General features: G+C 47.3%; 1 protein-coding gene across 2 annotated transcripts in view; it reads right to left on the bottom strand.

Moving 5' to 3' along the window:
- Nucleotides 1-22121, bottom strand: part of LOC144717700 (wolframin-like) — a 39462-nt gene that overhangs the window by 5673 nt on the left and 11668 nt on the right. Inside the window, exons 5-11 of one of the 2 annotated variants that reach the window (XM_078593266.1) lie at nucleotides 19552-19746; nucleotides 17029-17118; nucleotides 10265-10342; nucleotides 9134-9312; nucleotides 6938-7147; nucleotides 5373-5696; nucleotides 1644-2221 (exon numbers count right to left, since the gene is read on the bottom strand). In XM_078593266.1, coding sequence (XP_078449392.1) covers nucleotides 1644-2221; nucleotides 5373-5696; nucleotides 6938-7147; nucleotides 9134-9312; nucleotides 10265-10342; nucleotides 17029-17118; nucleotides 19552-19746 — 1654 coding nt within the window. The remainder of the gene's footprint in view (nucleotides 1-1643; nucleotides 2222-5372; nucleotides 5697-6937; nucleotides 7148-9133; nucleotides 9313-10264; nucleotides 10343-17028; nucleotides 17119-19551; nucleotides 19747-22121) is intronic. The other variant, XM_078593267.1, reaches the window with a different exon arrangement.

The raw sequence follows: 22121 nt of genomic DNA, 5'->3' as shown, positions 1-22121 counted from the left end.
ACCGTACTATATACTGCCATAGATAAACCCAACATTAAATTAAGGACGTAATAAACCATTTCGATACACATTAGGGTAGGTAGAATAATACATAGTGTTATATTAAAATGTATAAGGTGGTTTATAGCAATACAGTATATAATTTAATGTTGGGTTTATCTATGGCAGTATATATTACGGTATATTATCGTGTGATGTAAGAGAATAAAGTTTAGATGGAAGCATATTATATAATTTTTACGACGTAGAATTGTAATGTATTACTTGCTGTTAGTAACTCAGCTTATTGTAGAGTATAGTAAGTATACTGATGGTGCTATGCAGTTTATACTTTAGTTTTTTATGTAGTTTATACTTTAGTTTTCTACGTGGTTGTTTAGTAACTGCAGCTACATATCATTAACATTCCTTTCCTTTGTTAATGCTACTCCCTGCACCCCCCCTTGGTGCTGCTCATCCTGCATAATGCATGGGCATAATATGACTTTGAAACCCCCCCGCCCACCTCCTACGCATTTTCCATGAATATGCTAAATTCCTCTTCATATGCACATTCTTTTTTTGTTAAGGCGCTCTTCCACCTCCAACCCAGCTTATATATAAGCTCCTAGCTTGGTAGTGTCTCATTCTTCACCTGAAGACGGCTGCTTGCGTTGTAGCCGAAACGTCGTGAGAATTATTTTATTTTATTATGTTTTATTTTTATTATTTTATTACTTCCCTTCTACGTGACTTTACCGAAAGAACCAAGAAAATCTGCCTTTAATTTGAGGATGGGGCACAGAGCGTGGATTGAGCACACGGAACGACATGTAGCACTCGCGTATTAGGGTACGAGAAGCTGCGCAATTCAACAATTCTTTGTTTCATCATGCTTAATTCTAGGAAATGAGTTTAAAAACTAAAAAGTGTTTATGCCACCTGCTGACTTTAGTGCAAAATTGGTCGTTAGCCGACAGCTCGCACACAAGCTGTGTTTAGTTTGTACCGGTTTAGACGGATGACACTGGCTTAGTTTACAGCCGCGGAGCGTTTACACTGGTTGATGCGTTACAGTGGATTTTTTCACTGGTTTAGAGAGATTGCATTGGTTCGTTTTATACCTGTTGACACCGCTCTAGGGCGTTTACATTGGGTGTCAACTGGTACTCATGAGGCAGCCGTGCATCTGCCTTTGCGAGCCTCGGGCTTGAACACCACTCAGCTTAAGTCCAGGAATCGTAATAACGGTGTTTCATTTTAATTTAAGAAGCCTAGTGTGTTTCCAACGAACCTACAGAATTCTAAGGGTGCTTCAGTCCAAGTTTCTAAGCCTTTGTTAGAGTGAAAACTTAAGGACAAATACGTGTGCTTTGGTATGGCTCAGAGACTAAGCCTGATGCTAGTGAAATCATATTGCTGTTGAACGTATTTAACAAAACATTTCAACTTGCTCCCACCCCAGTGGTGAACAAAGACAAAGCCAAAGATCCCCATATAATCTTACCAGACTGCCGAGGCAAGTGCTATTACCGAGTAGCACCTGTGAAGGCGGTGAACACAAAGACAAAGATCCCCGTATATCTTTAGCAGGCTGTTGGGGCAAGTGCCGTTATAGCGAGTAGCACCTATGAAGGCCGGCACAGCGGCAAACACGCACGCACCTGACGGGCGAGGTGTGCCCGGGGCTGGGCGTCTGCGCGGCCGAGGCGCGGTTCCAGTAGCGCAGCAGCACGGGCACGGCGCACAGCGCCAGCGTGACGCCCACCTTGGCGAACTCGAGCGCCACGAGCCAGCGCACGCAGTGGAACGCGGCGGCGGCGCAGAGCCCGACGGCCAGCACGGGCAGCGCGAACACGAAGAGCGCGTAGCCCACGGAGGCGCGCAGCAGCCCCAGCGGCGTCGCGCCGCTCGAGAGAAGCTCGGCCGACAGCTCCCACCACACGAAGCAGACGACGTGCGGAGCCAGCGCGCAGCACGCCCCCCGGTAGCCGCCGCCGCCGCCCCCGCCACCGCCGCGCGCGCCCGCCGCCACGCGGTACAGCGAGTAGACGAGGAGGGCGTAGAGCAGCGCGGGCAGGCCCAGGTTGAGGCGGAGCGAGGGGGCGAGGGACGGAGCGACGCTCGGCGACGGCAGCGCCAGCGGCAGCGTCAGGTGGCTCTCGCCGAGGGGCCGCAGGAGCCAGGCGAGGGGGGCTTCGGTGGGCAGGGAGGCCAGGCCCTGCAGGGCTGATATGGCCACCTGCTCGGAGCGCGGCAGCCGGCAAACGAAAGAGACGTGGGAAGGTGGCGGCGGCCGTTGTTTTCTTGAAAGTGCATCTTTCAGCCTCGGTTGTTTAGTTATGTTTTCGGTTGCATGCACGAGTATTAACAGCCCATGCTGTACATGCTGATATCGTGAAGAAGCATAAACCATTATCACGTGAATTCCGCCGGTCATCCTCGCAGCAGCGGCTTTTGGCTAACCATCGAACAAAGACGGTCGCCGCATCGTGGCGCTTTCAGATGCACTTCTGCGGCCGTCTGGAATGCTCTTGCTTCCGATATTAGGAAGCCACTGGAGATATTTTTTTAGAATTAATTTTCGTGTTTAGTTTGTTGTCTTTCCCCGCACCTCTGATTATCACGGTTGGCTACGTACGGTGCAAAAGTTCAACATACGTATAGTTTTTTGCATAGGTGATTATGTGGACCAAATTATCTATGTCGTGGTCTGTTACTCTACACTGATCTACACTGACACAACGATGTACACCTGGAAAGCGTTTTTGTCTTTGCCTGCTTAAAAAATCTTGTGTAAGTGCTCATCAATGGTTCAAATAAACCCGATGACCAGTCTCTTCGAAGAAAAACTCTTGTTGACTTGCCAGAAGACGGTGTTTTTCTTACTAACAAGGTCGTGACGGTAGTCTTACAGCGCTGTAATACAAGCGCAGCCTGTTCTCCTATAACACTGCGTGTTGTTTTCGTAACGCGAATTGGATATAACACGATGAGTGTATCAGAAAACAAAGTTTTTATAACGCGGATGCGAATTGGATATAATTCCATTGAATGAGCGGTCGTATGGCTGCCTCGGTGTAGCATCATCATCACACGAGTCAGTGGGATGCTGCTGGATGCTTCTAGATGCTACCCACGCTCCTCAGTCTTTGTTCAGCCTGCGTACGCATCTCACGTGTTACCGCCGACTGTGCTTTACTCTCTATTAGATATTATTTATTATAACGAGATTGTTACATAACGCGGTGCCCTTCAGGAACGCGTGTGGACCCTGCCAGCCGAATGAGACTCCCCGTCAGGACTTGCATACTAAATGTAAACTCAATGCAAATATTTGCCTTCTGGAGTAATTTACTGACACACAATGGCCGACCACTGGATAACAACGTCAATAGCCTATCTCGTTCAATACATTTCTGCCACTCTTGAAACTAAACATCGTTAACATAGCCTGGGCAACCCGCTGGAGATGTTCTGAAAGACTTGTTCACACGCGGAGGCATCTAGAATGTGTAGCGCTGATGGGGCCTTCTCCGTGCCAACATGTTGCATCGTCTACAATCGCACGTTGCCATCTCGTGGCACGAGTTGCTACTGCGTTGCTAAGCACGACTCGGTTGTCATAAACAACCGGTTGCTAGGCAACCTTGTTGCTAGGCAACGGGCCACAATGTTAAGTTTGGAAATTGAAACCGCATTGTTAATGGTCGACTTGAGACTGGTCAATTGGAGGGAAAGTATTTTGTTTTTAATCAGGTGGCTATTGGGGTAAAATGTAAACTCAATGCAAATATTTGCCTTCTGGAGTAATTTAATGATGAGTCAGGGAGCTTGGAACTAGAGGGGCAAGCTGACATCGCTCCTTGATGTTAGTTTGAAATGGAAAAGCTGAGGCAACAGTGCCTGAGGTAACTTTGAACATACTATTAATTTGTAAAGGCAGTATAAGTTAGATACACGATCATTTATTTATTTACAATATGCATGTGGGCTTTGTGGGACCAAGCACAAAGCACATACTGTATATAATACGAGACAAAAGTAAACAATCTTCCTCTTAGAACAACTCAAGTCCAGCTAAGAGAGAAATAACAATTATTCTTTCTTTACAATTTTTTGACAATGCACGGCGAGCGCTGATACGGAACGCCTTTGAAGGCTGGCACGGCACATGAGGGGGGCGCGGGTTGGTCCAAACCCCGCCCGGCCACCTTTGTCTTCCCCCCCATGCTGATATTTTGCACACCGCACCAGGTACTCATTTAGGAGTGAGTCTTCCTCAGGGATGCCACGGACCCGTTCAGATATTCGCTGCCACTGACGTTACAGCCATGGCCGGGAATCCAGGGCAGGCCGCCAGTTTGGTTAGCGCAATGCACTAACCTACAACACACCAGTGCTCTTTGATGCGAGGATCTGCACCTGTGCAGTGATCTATGACAGCACGATGGGCGAGCTCCCATTCGATGGCCCAACATCTGAGGGATGCCACGGTGGCGAGATGTTAACTTCCTTACCTTGTATACAGGAGGTTGTGGGTTCGATCCCGACCCTGACGCCTGTATACAGTAATCCCTCGCCACTTCGCGGTTCAAGTTTCGCGGCCTCAGTGCATCGCGGATTTTTCGAACTGATTTAAAGGCCTCATTATACCTGTGCAGTAACACCATCATCATCATCATTCATCATCACATTCATCGAACTGCACAGGTCTGTCATCGTCGTCATTGTCATCGTCATTGTCATCGTCGTCGTCATTACTGGAGTCAAGTCTCAAGATACTACTGTCATTGGTGAGTGTAGAACACCATAATACGTATCGTATGAGAGAGAGAGAGAGTGAATGTATAATATTAATGTTTTATAATTAAATAGATTTAAGTAAAATATATATATATATATAAAGTATAAATATACATATTTTAAACATTCTGGTACCCACACACACATATACGGAAATTCCTAGGGGGCCAATCCTACTTCGCGGATTTTCACCTATCGCGAGGGGTTCCGGTCCCCATTAACCGCGATAAACGAGGGATCACTGTATTTGGAGTCTGTGTGTCTCTCTCCCCGTGGTCGCGTGGATTTTTCTCCGGATTCTCCAGTTTTCCCTTACACATATAATCAACATGCATATAATCAACATATAATCAACATGCATTTGGCTGCTATAAGTTTCCACATGATAAGCCACTTCGTGGAGTTATCATGTGGCCAGGTCGCCTCTGAAAAAGAGCTACATAGCACCTCCTATTATTACGGTTGGCTACGTACGGTGCAAAGGATGTTGAAGAAGTCCAATATTCATACATACATAGCTCAGTGGGCCTTACCTGGTAAAATAAAACATTGTTTAGTTTCTAAGAGTGGACAGTGGACCGACGCACCTGCGCGAGGAGGGCATTGCGGGCATGCGTCTGGACACGTCCCGCCTGCCCCGTGCCCGTGTAATATCCAGCGATGGCCAGCACGGCCGACAGCACGGCGAGCTCGGAGCAGGGCAGCCAGGCGCGTGCCGCCAGCGGGTACGACAGGACGGTGAAGAGCGCCGACAGCAGGAAGTGGAGGTAGGGCTCGAGGTGCGACCAGCCGAACTGGGCCTCGGCCTCCGCCACATCGAGGCAGGGCTCGTACTCGAGCACCATGTTGGTCCACGTGCGGAACTCCTCCCACGCCTTGCCCAGCTGCACCACGCGCAGTGTGCAGATCACCTGTCCACGTCGAAGACGGCCAGAGAGCAGCGTCGGCACAATTGGAAGGTGACCGACGATTTTGTTTTTACATTCATGACGAGTTTTTACCAACCACAGCCAAGCAGTGGCGGCGCGGTGGTGAGATGTTATCGACCTCGCCTGGTATACAGCAGATCGTGGGTTCGATCCCGACCCTGACACCTGCTGCATATTTTGAGTTTACATGGTCTCTCTCCCCGTGGTCATGTGGATTTTTCCCCGGGTCCTCCGGTTTTCCCCTCCACATTTAGAAACGTGCGTTCAGGGTATTTGGCTGCTTTAATTTCCACATGATAAGCCACTTCATGGCACGATCGTTTGTGGCCAGGTCGCTTCTGCAAAAGAGCTATATAGCTCGGTGGGCCTTACCGAGTAAAATAAAAGATAGTTTAAATAGTTTTATAGTTTCATTGATGCCATCATGAGCATAGAGAGGAACACTTCTGGAATACAATTTACGGGCCTTCACCTGAAATCATCAGTGGGTCTGTCTAACCAAAAACGTGTCTAGACTCGTAGCACAAAGCTGTAATTAAGTCACTTGGAAATCAGGGTTGGTAGACCACGCAAGGGTTGGTAGAACCACAACGTGTGTGAAATAACGCACTGGCTAGGCAGTGATGTGCCTCTTAAGGGGCGGTCCAGCAAGTCGGTTCATGGCCAATTGGTACAAACGTTGCAGTGTTCACTCCTCACGTGCGTGAGATTTCCCGAGGCATTCCAATGTAAAACGTCATCAATTAAATTCACCCAAACAGTCATGTAGGCTCAGTGAGGCTTTGTGGGTAAAGTATTCAAATTTATCCAGCTTCTCATGACAGAGAATATCCTTCTCATTGGCAAATTACTTCTTGTGAATGTCCTTTGTGAACCTTACAGGGACTGTCTTACCAGAAATGTTTGCTATGTATCAGATAGATGAGTGTGATGTTAAAGATAGCACTAATGACATGAGAGCTTTAACAACAAATATTTTATTCTTCTTCTCAAGCACCGAACACAAAGCCGAGTTTATGAACTCGCCATTATTGACAACCTGGTTTAATCTCAGGTCCCTGCTTGGAATTCAGACCCAGGATTGCAACAACAGTGTTGGCCCAATGCTCTGCAAGAAGGCAAGAGGCAGCAGCAGCTATAGAACGAAGCTCTTAGCTGTTGAGAGGGACACAAACTCAGAAAATGCCTTGCAGGAGGGCCCGCTGAGCCCGCGATGACCTTACCATAGAAACGAAGGCAAGGTAGAAGATGATGAGTGGGATAATGAAACCCAGGAAGTCGATGGTGAGGCTGCTGAGAATGAAGAAGAAGATGATGGTGTTGATCTGGTTGAGCGGGAGGGCGGCCTGCAGCCACTGCATGCCCACTTTGGAGGCCATTTCCACCACATAGTCCTTCACCTCCAGCACTGCCTGCAGTGGGTACTGCATGAGCTGTAAGGAAAGCAAATACATTGGTTTTTATAACAAATTAACGTACGCAAACATGCCAAATTTCACTATAACCCATCACGTTTAGTTGCACATTTTCCAACCAGTTCAGTCACGTCATTAACGGTTTGTTTTAACGTGAAGATATATAATGGAACGCATCCAAGGGGACGCACGTGCCAAGGAGATGGTGCAATTATTCAGCTCGCATGCACGTGCGAGGTAGATTTGGGAAGGCCTTCATCCACCAGTGGATTGATCACGACCGTTGAAGAAGATATATTTTGTATTGTACATAAAAGAGAGACAAGAGTGAAAGCCACTGTCCGTCAACGAAGTGTTCAAGGGACGTGAAGTTTGATCCGTTGGTCAATACAGCAGGGTCCATTCTGCACGTGTGAAAATTAATTGGTGACATCCACAAAATGGCAACGTATCAATTTTACCCTTTCCCCCTATTTCGCCGAGTTCGAGCCCGGCGAAGAATATCTCCAATATCGTGGAACGGAGACCCCCCCCCCACTACCCTCTGGGATAAACACACAACGAGTATCCCTGTGAGGGAAGTGAACGCTCGGTGGGCCTGTGGAGAAACTGGCTAAGCACCTGCTCAGGGGCCACCGGTGGTAATGTGGTGACGGAATGGGAGATTTGGCAGTCCTGCTGCTGCTGCTGCTGGCCTCCGGTTGGAATAAAACTTCATCTGGCGACGGAAGCGTTCTTTTGTTAGAACACCCCCCGCGCAAGGTAAGCAAATGTGGCCACCGGCAGTTTGAAATAAAATAACGGCGAAATTGATTGAGCACCGCAATAAGATCCACTGCTATTGATTTCCTTAACTTCATTAGATACAGTACATCAAAAGAATGCAATAAATTCCAATAGATGGTATTTGGTGGTTGGATTAACGGAACACTATTCACATTTAGAGTTCTTGGTATATCCATGTGTTATTGACCTATTTTCATGCACATCTGAATTTAATGCGATACAGTTTAGATTAACGTAATTTGTTTAAACATCTTCGAAATTCTAAATATGTAACATCAAACTTTGGAAGATTCCCCGTAATTTGCGAATTCGCAAACATTTATGAAAAAGAAAACAAGAAACTGAATATATATTTCTTTCTCTTTTCCCCTCTATCTGCCGAGGTAAATTCATATTTTTGTTCACCGTGCCTGAAGTTGCAAGATACCCTGACGTACGTCATTCTAAGAGGATTTAGCTGTCAGGCATGGAGGATGCATGTCGCGAGAAACCAGCTATTCCACAATTCAACGCACCGGATTTTACTCTCATACAACAGCAGCTAATCATTGCAATATAAAAAAAAATTTAAACCGAACAGCGACTACAAGATAGAATCTCGGTTGAAAGAAGGTGCAGTACCAACGAAAAAGAGCTTCATAGCTCATCGGATTCCTCTCGTCCAAATTAAGATTCTGATTCTTAAAATTCAGAGAAAGTATCGACTTTATTTTAAATTAAACTAGATTCTTCAATTTGCATGTACAACTTCACAGCATATACTCAACTCGCCGCACTTTAGTGATAGCATGGTAACGCGGCAATAACAGAACGTACGAATAAACAAAGACGACCATCCCCCTGTACAGTCTCTGCAGGCTGTTGGGGTAAGTGCCACCAGTGAAAGCCAGCATGGCGAATGAGAGTGTTGTGGCCAGCCCTACGCCCAGCTTCTTCTTGTCTCCCCAGTTTGGATGTTTACACACGGATCAGACATTCATTTACAACGTCAAGTCGACATGGGGGGGGTGTGGTAGGGGGGAGACCCAGGAGCGGTTCAGATAAATCGCCACCGATGTTGGCCACGAGCAGGGAATTGAACCGAGGGCGGCCGGGTCCACAGTGCGGCGCACGAGCCGCTGAGCCACCGCTGCCACCCACACACACAACGGGCAACACCACCACCGACTGAGCTCCTGTGGAGCCTCGCCTGGCGGCACAACGTGTCACGGTGCCAACCTTGTCCCTGGAGGGCAGCAGCGCCGGCTGGGACCCGTCCAGCGGTCCGTCCATCTCCGGCTCGTCCACCCCGGCAGCAACCAGGGGAATGGGCGGCCGGGCGTAAGCGCCGCTCAGGTAGCCCTTGGTCATGTCCAGGAGGTCGTCCGTGCACAGATCTTTCGTCCCCGTTGCCATGCCTGCGCGCAGTCCAAAAATCGTGTCCATGTCCCGGAAACATTGGGCTTCTCATCCACCCCCCCCCCCCCCCCCGACATGACCATCGTGTAAGAGGGCATCGTGTGCAGGAGACGATGAACGTTGATTGGCTGGCTACGGTTGCGTGCAATCTACCATCCCCGGTGGAGGAGTCGGACACACGCACCCGCTCGGTCGCCATTGGACGGTCAAAAGGGATATTCTTTGCCACGCGATGTATATTTTTCCGATCGAAAAGCCACAAATGCGTACACCGTGTGAATTCCCCCCATTATGAATATGCCGCGTCTGTTACTAATATCTGTTCCGTATGAACAGCCATGCTGCTAGATGTGGGCCTCCCCATGCCGTGTGTGGGTCAAAGCGGAGTTTATATTCAGCAAATGCTTTTACACGTGACTTTCACACAATTAGGGCACCAAATAAACAAGAAAAATAGATAATTTAATGTCCTGTTCGTGGATGTCGGCCTACGTAACTACAGAGCCATGTGACAGCCTCCTCCTCCTCCAGCATGTGCAGGCCAACCAGTACCGCACGGCACGCCCTTACGCACTTCACAGCCAGCTAGTGCGGACCCGTCGAACGGTGGGCATTACAGAGGCAGGAGCTTAGCAGTGCAGCACAACAATGGATTTTGCTGCACCACCTCCCTGGTGCCCACCATGCAGCACGGACTCACAGCCGTCTACGACAAACCGGTCTGTGCTGCTTGGTGGCCACCCATCCAAGCGTTGTCCACGCTCGTCCCCCCAAGATTGAGATCGGGGGTGCGCATTGCCAGCAATGCGGTCATCGGCAGAGGGAATGTGGGATACGGGTTACATTCTAGAATGGAACTGCTACACAGCGGCCATGCAGCTTACGGCACTAGTCAGAATCGGGCCGGTACAGGGCTTTTGTTGATACGAGGTGTCCGGTGAAGGTCGATACCTTGGAAACTCATGAATCTTCGCAGGATTTTCCGCTGCCTGTCGAATTTCTTCTCTTCCGTTACTTCACCAGCATCGTCTGTCGGGATGAAAAGGCGACTGCTAATTATCTTCCTGATTAAGTAATTACCTAATGTGTCCATTAACTCGCTCACCCACTCCCATTTTCACAAATTAGGGTGTTCATTCACTCAACAGTCAGGGTTATGCATTAAAAAAATATAGATTTTCATCATTCTCAATCGGGTCACCTTATACGCACATTCGCGTAATCCCCTCAAATAGTTCCCAAGGTCTTTCGTATGCTATTCACGTTACAACAATCAAACGTTCACTTATCTCCCTCACGGACGGAGTATACTTACGCTTTCACTCAGGCACGACCGACGATCAATCTCTTCTCAATTCATTAGAGGGCACCTCAGCCGCTGACATTCGCTCATTACAAGCGAGATCATAAATTTTAACCTTTATGAGAAGCTGGCACGCAACAATCCAAAGCTCAACAAGTACGAAACGAGGGCTAGCACTGTCGTTAATTGCACGAGATAGATGGCGACGACGCCAAAGGCGACCTTTGTTGGGGTCAAAGCGAGCGAGTGAATGCTCGCCGCTCTCTTTGCCACGGTTGCGAGCCATCGCTCACGAGATGTTGCGCTCGGAACAAGTGAGGGGACGGTGAACACAAACATCCGGTAAGTTTGACGACGTCAGCAGCCGAGCCTTCAATAACTGCACCGCAAACGACGTGAACGAAAATTGTTGATCTTAGATTTGGTCAAAAGAATCGGATTCTTCATTTATACTGGAGATATCTGGTGAGCTATGAAGTTTTTTTTCATTGATGTCCAGTAGGGGCAGGTCAGAAAGTTATAACAACAAACGATAGAAAAACACGATAGGAGTGCAAAGTATAAGAAAGGTAAGTAAATTACTATAAAGTAATTCTTCACCTGAGGACGGCTGCTTGCGTTGTGGCTGAAACGTCGTGAGAATTATTTTATTATGTTTTATTTTTATTATTTTATTACTTCCTTCTACGTGACTTTACCGAAAGAACCAAGAATATGAATCCCTGCAGTCACGAAAGCTTTAAATCGAAATTTAAAATATTATTATTTCACCAGGTAAGGCCCCACTGAACTATTAGTTACTTTTCAAAAACGACTTGGCCATAAATAATAGCTGAACGAAGTGGCTTATCGCGTGGACATTTATTTCAGCCAAATACTCGGAACGCACGCTTCTAAATGTGGAGGGAGGAGGACCCGGAGAACAATCCATACGGCCTTGGGGAAAGAGAGACAAGCAAACTTCAAATATACAGGCGTCAGGGTCAGGGGATCAAACCCACGACGTCCTGTATACCATGAGAGGTAGTTAACATCTCGCCACCGTGGCACCCTCAGGAAGATGACCTCAGCAGCAGCTCACAGTAGAATTAAGTCTTTCAGCAGCACCAGAAATGTTTGATTTTACTAAAGATGGAATCACAAAGACAGCTGTGCGAGCACCGAGCGTCAGAACACCTGGCGAAGGCTCTGGGGACCTGAACACACAACTTGACTCTCGTCACGGAGCATAAGCCATCATCACGTGAACTCCGGTCATCCTCGCAGCGGCGGCTTTTGGCTAAGCATCGAACAAAGACGGTCACCGCATCCCGCGGCGCTTTCAGATGCAATTCTGCAGCCGTCTGGAACGCTCTTCCTTCTGATATTAGGAAGCCACTGGAGCGATGCGCTTTTAAATCATCTACATTGAAAACGCATTTCTTTAGAACTGCTTTTTGTGTTTCGTTTGTTGTCCTTCCCCCGGACATCCGATTAGCGCGGTTGGCTCCGTACGGTGTGAAAGAAGTTCAACATACATAAAGATGCTGAAACGGTGCAGACTTTCAACCTTTCAAGACACATTTTTGAAAGGCATGCGATTTCACTCAACACTTTTACAGCCATCAGTGTAACCTCAATCTATTGAACTTCAATGAATGCTTTAATTCAAGGACATGGCAAGTCTTTGTTTTTTGTTATGATCTGGTTAACTGGTAAAAGGACGGCGTAGTTCAGGTAGCTCAGATGGCTGCCAGATCCTTTCTGCATTGTCACCGAAACGGTGACACCAAATCAGGAACTCGCGTGCAGTGAGAAAACGATAAGCTCAGTCAGGTCACCGAGAAGTGGCCCAAAAAACACCTCATAAATGTAACTGTGAACAATAAGCAATGTTGTTTTTAACAATCACATTTCTCCGTAATATAGTTTTTGTTTTTATTTTTGGGTTAGATCGTGTAAATACATTTACGTGATCTAATCCAATTTTTTTTTTTATTATGGATGATATTGGTCATCCATAATATTGGCTGGTCACGAAAGCCTACGTGTTAAAATCACATTAATTTTATGTACTTAAATATATATAAATCAAATATATATTACAGATGATCAGCATGGCGTCTGAGGCTAAATCTCAATAGACAGTGGTACAGTTTTCATGCTTGATGGGACATGGAAAACAGTGTGGGAATGTAGTCTGGTGGCTGCTGTGCGAGCAGCCTGTCGAATACGAACCGGAGATCACCTCCGATTAGCACGGCTGGCTACGTACGGTTGCAAAGGAACTACAACATACGTACATGCATGTCACGATGGAAATGTTCACTTCCTCTACAGGGGAACCACTTGTGAATGCTAAATCAGGTGCATTTAACATCCCGTGGCGTTTTATCACGGGAGGATTTACAATGCTGCCTTTTAAATTGAAAATTAGACCCTTGGGCTCTAATGAGGCCTGTGAGCTGTTGCGTAAAACACCTCCACGTCACGTTTCCACAACCGCCGGGGGGGCCGTGCTGCCTTGGTACCAGACGTGGGCTGGGCCGGCTGGGCCTGCCGCTTTCAGAAAACAGAGTCTCTATTCATCTCGGAGAAATCCGATGAGTTATAAAGCTCTTTTTGTTTTTTATTCCCCCACGGATGTTCAGTTCCCATGGCAGCCCTCGCCACCAGGGCCGGCACCTGAAACACCGACCGCATTCCTCAAGCCGCGCCGCGTGGTGTGACCTGAGGCTTGCATCCGGAGCCCGTCGATAAGAGATATCGCAGTGTCCACGCAGAGGTAGGATGATGCCCTTGCGTCGCTTGCCGACTTCGATTTCCCAGCGAGATTTTTTTTTTTTACGCAGGATTGACTTTCACCCATAGCCATGCTCGATAATGAAACAAGTTTTACGAATGGTTGTTTTTACACAGGATTGGGTTTGGTGTTTGTGTTAAAACATGGCTGGGAATTTTTTTTTTTTTTACTGATAATAACCATACTCTTAGGTTTTTTTTTCGGTAAAGTCACGTAGGTAAAAATAAATAATAGAAATAAATAATGGAAATAATAATATAAATAAAATAATAAGTCACGACGTTTCGGGCGCAACACAAGCGTCCGTCATAAGGTGGGACAACCACAGCAAGAAACAATTGCAGAAGTGATAATAACCAATCCTGTGTAAAAAAAACCCATCTTAAAACTTGTTTAATTTCATGACTTTTCACCCATAGTCATGCAGGGTATGGAGGGGGGCGGGGGGCATGGTGACTTAAGCCCACGGACCCCGTGCCATACAAATGACCGTAGCACACAATTGGACCGTTCCTGGGCTGAGCGGCAACCGAGACGTTACCCCTCGGTGCCTCGTGCCAATCACGGCCGAGATCAAACTGGCCCCCAACCATGAGTGCACCATGGTTGGGAGCCGATTATCACGGTTGGCTACGTACGGTGCGAAAGAAGTCTAACATACATACATCATTAAATTTCGATTTAAAGCTTTCGTGACTGCAGGGATTCATCTTCTTGGTTCTTTCGGTAAAGTCACGTAGAATGGAAATAATAAAATAAAACATATATATAACATAATAAAATAATATTATATAAAAATAATAGTATTTTATTATGTTTTATTTTTATTATTTTATTATTTCCATTCTACGTGACTTTACTGAAAGAACCAAGAAGATACATACATCATATTAAATGACTGTGGCTCAACATGACGTATCCTACGGTTACTTTTACCAAAACATGCCACCACTCAGATTCAGCATGCAGACCACGTTATGCGAGACTCAATGTTGGCACGGATTAAAATTGCAGCACTGAGCACATTTGTAATTGTACAGAACCATTGGAATGTATCCACGACGAGTCCATCACAACGAAGGGTAAAAACTCAGGACTGGGAGCTTGAGAATCCAGGGTCGACTCAGTCGAGCATTGCTCCAGCACTAACCTTGCTTCAAGAAATATCCTGAAGCGGAAGATTAGTGCTGGGTACAACTGCATTTGCCAATGTGACTTTCATCCTTGCCCATGTATCGCTAGTGCAAGTTGAATGTGCAATTTAATTGAGGGACTGTGTTGTTTTGGCGCGGTCTGGGGACTCATTGTTGTTGTCGTTGTTTTGCTGCCTTGCCTAAGCTTGGGAATTGGTGAACTTATGCAATTTGAACTTAAATACTTTATTTAATATTTGTTGTTTTCGTTATTTGCTTTACATTCCACTTATCGGTTTTTATAATGTTTGTTGTTGTAACTTTCTGACATCTGTGAAAGAGAGCTTCACAGCTCATCAGATTTCTCCAGGATAAGTAAAGATTCTGATTCTGATTTTGGCTTTCCTGGTGAGATTTCGCCAGGCATGTTAGCAGAAGTTGCTCTCATCAAAGTGCAGTGCACGCCGTAGTGAAGTGGAACTTCGCCAGTGGCTCAAGACCCCCAGCTCGGCTCATTGTAACCACACATTTCTTTTAGTGCTCGTGACGCTTTGACTTGTGTCACAAAGCAGGCCGATCTAAGGGAATAAACGCAGCTCAGCGTGATAGATGGGAGGTGTGGGTGCCACATTAAACTCGCAGTTGTGCCGCCATTGCCCAAGCTGAACATTTACAAAGTGTACCCAACAAACACAGCAGCTAGGGCCATGACACACACATACACTGGAGATAGTAAGTAAATATATTTATTTATTTCTCATCGTTTATAATTGTCTAACCGTACGTTGAGTTTTAATGATGACGGCGCATTTGAGTGACAAGATTTGTCGACGAAAATAAAATCTCCACGCCGAATACGGCCGCTCGCTACTTTACGGGCGACGCCATAAAGGCGTTGCACCGACACGCTGCTCTTCCAGGTGCGTGATGCACGACTGGAATTCAATGGCTTCGAGGTGGGGTTGGTGGATCACACAAAGATGGAGTCGTGGGGTGTGAGGTACCCACCTGATGGGCAGTGAGGTCGTGCCTGTTGGGAGATATTGCAGCAAGCAAAAGCAAGTTTCTGACATGTGCGGCATTTGAGGGTTATCCCCACTACACGTGTGGGTTTTTCCGGGCATTTGGGCTCCTTTCCACACACATTGGCAAACATTCCGAATGCCAGAACTGAGTTTTTGATGAGCTGCTATTTAATCTGATTAGTCAAGCTTACGTGCTTTCTAGGAAATTAAATAAATCACAATAAATGTTGGCACCATGTCATCAACTCATTATAGAGTTTAGATTGTTAAACATGACCATCAGTGGCATTCGGTGAATTGTCACGTGAACATACATGTTATGTTAATTGCGTAGTTATTATTTTACACGGACAATGATGGCATTCATTGTCATGTTAATGAATGTTGGCATGGACAGTCCTGTAATCTCGCGTCGTATTCTTCATGGTTTAGCGTAGGACCGGAGTTTAGGGTTATAGTCAGTGTTAGGATTAGCACTTGGGTAGGTGGGACTGTTAGCTATTAAAATATAATCATTTAAAATCTTTGCCCAAGAGAGCTTCACAGTTAACAGAGAGCCTACTGCGTGAGACGTTTGCCCAATTCGTTTCTTGAGTATCTAGCAACAAGGAACGAAAACCCAAGTACCCAGAGAAAGCACTTTGTACGTGAGAAGACTCGCACACAGCACGATCAAATGTCAGCAACCCGTTTGCTGCGCTGCTCCCGACAGGCACTTCAATGCTGCAGAGGCTGGTATCACCACGTCATGGTTCCATCTCTGCATGAGCCACCAACCTTGCCTCCAACTCACTGGAATACAAGACTAAGGCTATGGTTAGTTTGGGGTTAGGCAATGAATAGAAGTGAGTCGGAGCAAAAGTCAGTGTTAGGGGTAAGGCCAAGGTTACGTGTGGAGTAAGCATTGGCATTAGGGACGGTGCTTAGGACACAGTTTCGACTGTGATCATGGTTTATGTAAGAAGTCTAGGTTCAGGGTAGCGGCAATGGCTCGGATTTATGCGTACTTTCGTCTCCGCGAAATATTGCAGAGGCCCGTTACCCATTCTCCCTTATGGGTGGGTTTTTACCGTGGCCAGGAATAGAACATTCGTGCCAATTTACGTGTACACTTTGTAAATAACTATAGATATGTTTTACCAAGTAAGGCCCACTGAAATATATAGCTCTTTTTCAGAAGCAACCTGACCACAAATGATAACCCAACGAAGTGGCTTATCACGTTTAAATTCATAGCAGCCAAATGCTCCAAGCGCATATTGATTCTAAATGTGGAGGGAAAAACCGGAGAATCCGGTGAAAAAACCATGCGACCGCGGAGAGAAAATGCAAACTCCAAATATGCAGCAGACATCAGGGTCGAGATCGAACCCACGACCTCCTGCATACCGGTGAGGTGGTTCACATCTCGCGACCGTGGGGTTAATGCGCATGCCCTCCTTCCCGCCACCTGCTCCTCGCACTACACTCACCAGAAGCGCAGACCGGTGCGTTTCGGCCGGCGGCACAGACACTGGGTGCCAAATGCTGGCGAAGCTTCTCCCCGTTTCCCTCGGGGACATCTAAGGCATCGGATGGACGAAGCAATTAAAAATGCGGACACTTACCGGGTACGCCTTAATACCTCCGCCGGCCCACGTGCATAAATCTCAGCGTGCAAATGGGCTGATGTCGTAAATTGGCCGCGCCGTGGTTTTGCTAAAAATGTCACCGGCCGTGAATTCAAATCACGGAATTATTCCCCGGTGTTGGCCACTGTGTGTGTGTGTGCACAGCGCGATCAGGCAGCCAACTGCTTGGCTGCTGGTGGCGAACAAACCTGCTTCTGTGACCTTAAAACAATGAAATCTCATTCGCAGTATATACGAAGCGTCATCCTCAATTCGCTTGTTATGCTTTTTATAAATATGCGTATTCCAACACCGCTAACATCAGGCGCTGCTGAAGATCTCTTCTGCGAGCGGCGGGCGCGTGAGGCGTTTGCCGCGGGTAACCTGGGAGCGTTGTGCCGTCGCCCGCAGAACAAATGTCGTTCGGCCACACTTCAGTCGGTAGCGCGCCGGGGGGTTGCGACCACACGCACGCACGCACGCACAGCTGTGAATTCGAAAACGAACACGGTCCGATGCTTCAACATTGGCGTGATGTTTTTAAAATGAGCACCACCTGGCTGACAGCACAGCCACCGTCAATCTGCTGCTGCTACAAAAGGCCACCCCCACGGCCTCCAACAAGGTGAGATATTTAGACGTACTGTATGCGCCTTATTTTCCAGTGGTAAAGATGATGGCTCACAGGGAGGAGATGCAAATTCACGAATAACAGGAGCCCTGTACGATGTATGTACGTATGTTGAACTTCTTTCGCAACGTACGTAGCCAACCATGCTAATTGGCAATCCATTGGGCTAAGAGTGAATTCCCTATGCCCATGGGGTGTGGCATATAGAAGCTTTTGGGGCACGCCAGCACGTAAAGCAAAACTCACATGGAAGACTCTACCACTGCTCGGGCAAAGTTATTGCCCCTCTCCCACTGAAGAACAAAGGTTGATATCAGGTGACACTGCTGAGGCTTCAAGCACTGGGTGGCGTTTCGGATGAATCTTCCCAACGTGTGCCAAGCGGAGCGGAGCGTGAATGCAAGTGGCTCGGGATGTGACCGAGTGTGCCCTGGGGTGAATCTTCAAACTTTCCTCAAGAGTTGACAGACACCCCCCCCCCCTTCTCGGCCTAACGGCTTGGCGCAGAAAGAAAAGCGACGATTGTAACGGGGTCACGTGACACAGGGCACCTCTGCCAGTAGAGCGTTTAGAGGTTCCCTTCTACAGTCAGCGGGCTTCTGCGGCGGGGAAGATGCCGTCCGTGCGCGACATCACCCACCGTACGGGCCCCGACGCTCGCGCGCAAAAATATCCCTGCGATCCGCAATACTGCAGAACGGGGGAAGCCCCAGGGCTACTGGATACGATGCACTGTAAGCAACATTACGCGTCGGTGTGTGAACGCGACAATTCCTGTCAGAACCCAACAACGGCGCGGAGTGCGTGCGCAGTGTCAAGGTGGCAAGCACGCGTGCGACGGACTGCGCTTCAGCTACCTGTGTATCGATAGGTCAATGCTGATGTGCCACTTTATTCAGGGACTACTGCTGTGTGGGTGTTTTCATTGTGCGGTCTGGGACTGTTTTGTTGTTGTTTTTGCGGCCTTGCCCAATTTTAATGTATCTGACTTATAGAAATAATTATTTGTTTATTCACTTATATTTCGTGACTTGCTTACCGTTTTCTCAAATTTGCACTCCGATTGTGTTTTTGTACTGCATTGTGTTTGTTGTTGTAACTCGCTGACCCGCCCACAATGGACATGTGGGAAACAAAGAGCTTCATAGCTTATCGGATTCCTCCCCCAGTCAAAGAATAAAAGATTCCGATTCTAACGTGCCCATGTGATCAACAGCGGACTTGCACTCGCTTCTTTGTTCATTTGCAGTTGTGCGACGCGGCCAGCGTTTTGGGGATAACGAACCAGCCCATTTCCCCACCACTCCGAGCTCACGAAGCAATCAGCCCTCCGCCGCCTTATCCCTCGCCAATCCCCTGCACCCTCCTGCCTGTTCTCAAGCTCACACCCTGTGCCCCCCCCCCCCCGTCTTCTCATTGTCTCATTTGAGCCCCGTACTCTTACCTCCCGCTCGATTCTCGCCTCCTACCGCTCACCCCCTCCCCACTGATCTTCACAACCAGCCTCATTTGTTTCCAAAAATGTTTGTTTCCAAATGAGGCTGGTGAAAGTTAGTAGCGGAGAACACCGATTAATGATCAGAAACGGATGCAAATCCAGAATCCAGCACCAGCTTCCAGAACCTAATTATTATTTTTTTTCCGAGAGCAGCGGTCGACGGTACGGTGTACAAGGCAACGGACGGAGACGACGCCCGCGCGCAGCCGGCGAAGCCGCCGGCGGTTTAAGGCCGCGAGGACGCGCGGGCGCTCACCGGCGTGCGAGTCGGCGGGCTCGCTCGTGCTGGGCGAGTCGGCAGGCGGAGCGGCGGCGGCGGCGGCGCTACGCTGGGGCCTCCTCCTGGGGTTGAGCGAGGCGGCCATGCGGCGCGCGGCCTTGCGCAGCGAGCGCTCGAAGTCCGTCTCCTGCGCCAGCTTGCGCGCCTTTTCCGCGTTCTCCGCGCAAATGCCTGCGGCGGCACACGTAGACGAAAACGTCGTTGGACGTACAATACGAGGAGGAAAAAAATGGAGGCGTAAAAATGTCCCTTTAAAGTTATGATACCATAAAATGTTGTGAAATGCAAATCTAAAATAAAAAACTATTTTTTATGTACCAGGTAAGGCCTACTGAGATATGCAGCTTTTTTCAGAAGCAATCTGGCCACAAATGATAGCTCAATGAAGTGGCTTATCGTGTGGAAATTTACTGCAGCCATATATATTCTAAACGCGTGTCGATTCTAAATGTGGAGGAAAAAACCGAAGGACCTGGAGAAATATCCACGCGACCACAGGGAGAGAGAGAGACCATGCACACTCCAAATATACAGGCGTCAGGTTCGGGATCGAACCCACGACCGTGGCACCCAAAATGAGGGCATAATGCCCAAATTGTGGATCCTCTGTGCAAACACCTACTGTATTGACCCTTCCCAGGCATCTCATCTCTGGATTATCCACCAAGTCCCACCGTTCAAGGCACCGGGCCACAGAAGTGTGCCATCATGAAGGTACGAAAGAAGCCCAATTAAATTTATATTGATATTTATATTGGTCTCTTCCCTCCGATGGCTTACTGGGCAGAAGGATAAATTTAACATTGCTCATTAGTTTGCGGAGCTGCACAAAGAGCTTTTTACACGTCAGAGATTGAGATAATATATACTCTTGAAGGGTGAAAGGCCGTGGCTTATGTTGTCATTTCTAGAAGGTCCAATGATGTGACATCGTGACTGCTGTCAGAGCGACCTATAAAAAACATCGCTCTGCACAAGGACCCGGGAGCACAAAACCTTTTGCACATTTCCTCCATATTCCATTTGAAACAACGCTATTCACATTTTACCTTCCAATTATTCTCGATTATATCACGTGTCCATTAACGAGATGAAAAAAAAAGATCTGAGGCTAAAGGTTAAATATCAATTAAAACTGGTTTAAATATCACACGCGCGCACGCGCGCCTTGATTGAAGCCGGCTTCATTAAAGCGCAAACGCTCGCGCCACTCTAACGGTGAGCCACTATTCTTCATGTGACCGCGGCGCCCGCAACGCCACCGCCGCGTGACACCTGCAAACAGGAACACGCCGTTTACCTCATTTCGCATCATCTGCGTTCATGAAGGGCATATGCCACCCTCCCGTCCCCCCATCAATCACGGCACATCGAAGCGATACAGGCGAGAGAAAACACCATTGGTTTGAAAACTGAACCGTTTTTTTTGGGATTGCCCGTTTATCACAAAATATTTGGGTATGGGTGGAATGCCTGCTGATGAATGAATGCACTTATCAATAGCATTAAAATTCGTACTATATGTAAATATACCGCAACATTCTAAACACAAAGGGCATTGTGAAGGCCATGCCAGACCATAAGTGACAACCTCCTGATGTGTAGAATCTAGATCGATGCGAGGGTGAGAGGTGGCAGTGATATTTTTTTGGAGTGGGATAGATGGACTGTATGCAAATGAAATTAAATAGGCAAGATAAGGGTATTTGGAGACGAGAGAGACGTTTTCTAGTTGACATATCGGTCAATAGGAGACCGAGTGAATAATGAGGACTAATTTTATATGCAGCCATACGTAGGATGGCTTTCGAGATGAAAGGACTAGACTCTGCACTGGATTCAGAGGAGGCCTGCGGTGTCTGAGCCCATAAGCTCGCCTTTATTGGGAATATATTTCACGATTCCACTTCTCTAAGCCCTCAGGCTTCCCAACATATGCCAGAAATTACATGGCTACACCGAAACCATGAAGGTCAGCATTGATACACCGACTTCTTTAAAAATGTAATTATTAAATGTAATTTAATGACGATGTTTTTTTTTTGTTTAGCCTTTCCATATGTGGCATAATTGCTTTACGTTGAACACTAGCAAATATTTGGCCCTAACATTTTATAACATTTAATTTTTGTAAAAGAAATCAATGAATTCGGTAGCATATCACATCATTTGTCACGTGCGACAAAGCGGATAAATGACATTTCTATTCTCTTCTTGCGCGTGGCAACAATATTTCAGGAGCTAAATGCCAACGTCGAGAGGTCTGCTAGCCACGACGAGAGGGCTTCAGCGGAGAGAGAGAGAGAGTGGGTTTAAACTCCACGGATCATCGCGATAAAATAGCACGGGAAGTAAACATGATGGTGCATTTCCGTTAGCATTTCCACAACGACATCCCGATTGGCTTGTTTGTAGCTAAGGATAGAATAACGATTTGTTTTGTACCAGACCGACTGCATCAATTTTCACCGTGGGTCAAATGCCTTCTCATAGTCTACGAACGCTCGGCGTTATGATAATTGATATTCACGAGTTCCTTCCAGAAT

Source organism: Lampetra planeri, chromosome 4, assembly GCF_965212315.1.
Source record: "Lampetra planeri chromosome 4, kcLamPlan1.2.h2, whole genome shotgun sequence".
In the NCBI taxonomy this organism is placed as follows: Eukaryota; Metazoa; Chordata; class Hyperoartia; order Petromyzontiformes; family Petromyzontidae; genus Lampetra; species Lampetra planeri.
This window is presented reverse-complemented; position numbering and strand designations above follow the sequence as displayed.